The 986-nt window shown below is 32.9% G+C and overlaps 1 protein-coding gene across 2 annotated transcripts in view; it reads right to left on the bottom strand.

The window, feature by feature from the left end:
• The window catches only part of LOC106873810 (UNC93-like protein MFSD11), a 26,909-nt gene extending 25,929 nt beyond the window's left edge, over nt 1-980 (bottom strand). For both annotated transcript variants that reach the window (XM_014921322.2, XM_052975708.1), the window contains exon 1: nt 153-980. In XM_014921322.2, coding sequence (XP_014776808.1) covers nt 153-257 — 105 coding nt within the window. In that variant the 5' untranslated portion in view covers nt 258-980. The remainder of the gene's footprint in view (nt 1-152) is intronic.
• Between the last annotated feature and the right edge of the window lie 6 nt (nt 981-986).

Raw genomic sequence — 986 nt, 5'->3', positions numbered from 1 at the left:
GTGGCTGTGTCTAGCCACTGGATCCTATAAAGGAGCTGGTGAGGTAGCAAACCATGAAACGTGGATTTTGGTAGACGGAGATGAAAGAAGCCCGTCATATATATATATATAAATAGATCAATAAATAAATAAAGGTAATATTTTTCTTTTACCTGAACCATGGACGTGGTCTGGAATGCTGTGAAGATAAACATGAAGGATAACCCCAAAATTATAACATTGTACATGTTAGCGTTACAGAAGCTTTGAGGCGGCATTTTCGTTGTTTATAGTCGTTTTAATATATGCCACAATAACTGTCTGTGATCGGGGTAGATGATTGAATTATACAATTTAACGAACTTGTTAACTAATTAATCAATTAACTGATACACAATAACACATGTTTAATTTTTCTCCAAGACCGTTCTTCCTTGTGTATATTGTTCTTCTATTTGTCTGTCAATCCGTTTGTCAAGATATTGTTTAGACGTGCTGGGACGGTTATCACTCATATATTGGTTTGACCATAAATAGGTCATATTAATAACAATAATTGTTATTATTATTTGTTCATATAGGAACAGGAGACAATCAGGCTAGTTATAATTAAAAATCTGTCTAATTTACTCGTATGTATGCATAAACTACGTGTACTTAGGTGTTATTTAGACGAGTATCCGTGTATGTGTTTGAGGGTGTGTTAATTGCTTGTGTATATATGTGTATTGTGAGTGTGTTAAGTGCCCATGTTTATGAGTATGTGTGTGTGTTTTAATTGCTCGTGTGCATATAGATATCTATTTATAATAAGCGTGACTGAATGCTGTCATGTGCTTTACGTTGGATTGTCAGAGAAGTGTGTTATTAGTGCACATAAATATAAAGATATATTATACATACATATATATATATATATATATATATATATATATATATATATATTATATTTGTACGTGTGAGAGCGAGAGGTACCTAGTGTTGAAGTTGCGAGGTAATGTGCTGTG

This window comes from Octopus bimaculoides, chromosome 22 (genome assembly GCF_001194135.2).
Source record: "Octopus bimaculoides isolate UCB-OBI-ISO-001 chromosome 22, ASM119413v2, whole genome shotgun sequence".
NCBI classification, from domain to species: Eukaryota; Metazoa; Mollusca; class Cephalopoda; order Octopoda; family Octopodidae; genus Octopus; species Octopus bimaculoides.
The sequence above is the reverse complement of the archived record's forward strand: the minus strand, read 5'-3'. Positions and strand labels throughout refer to the sequence as shown.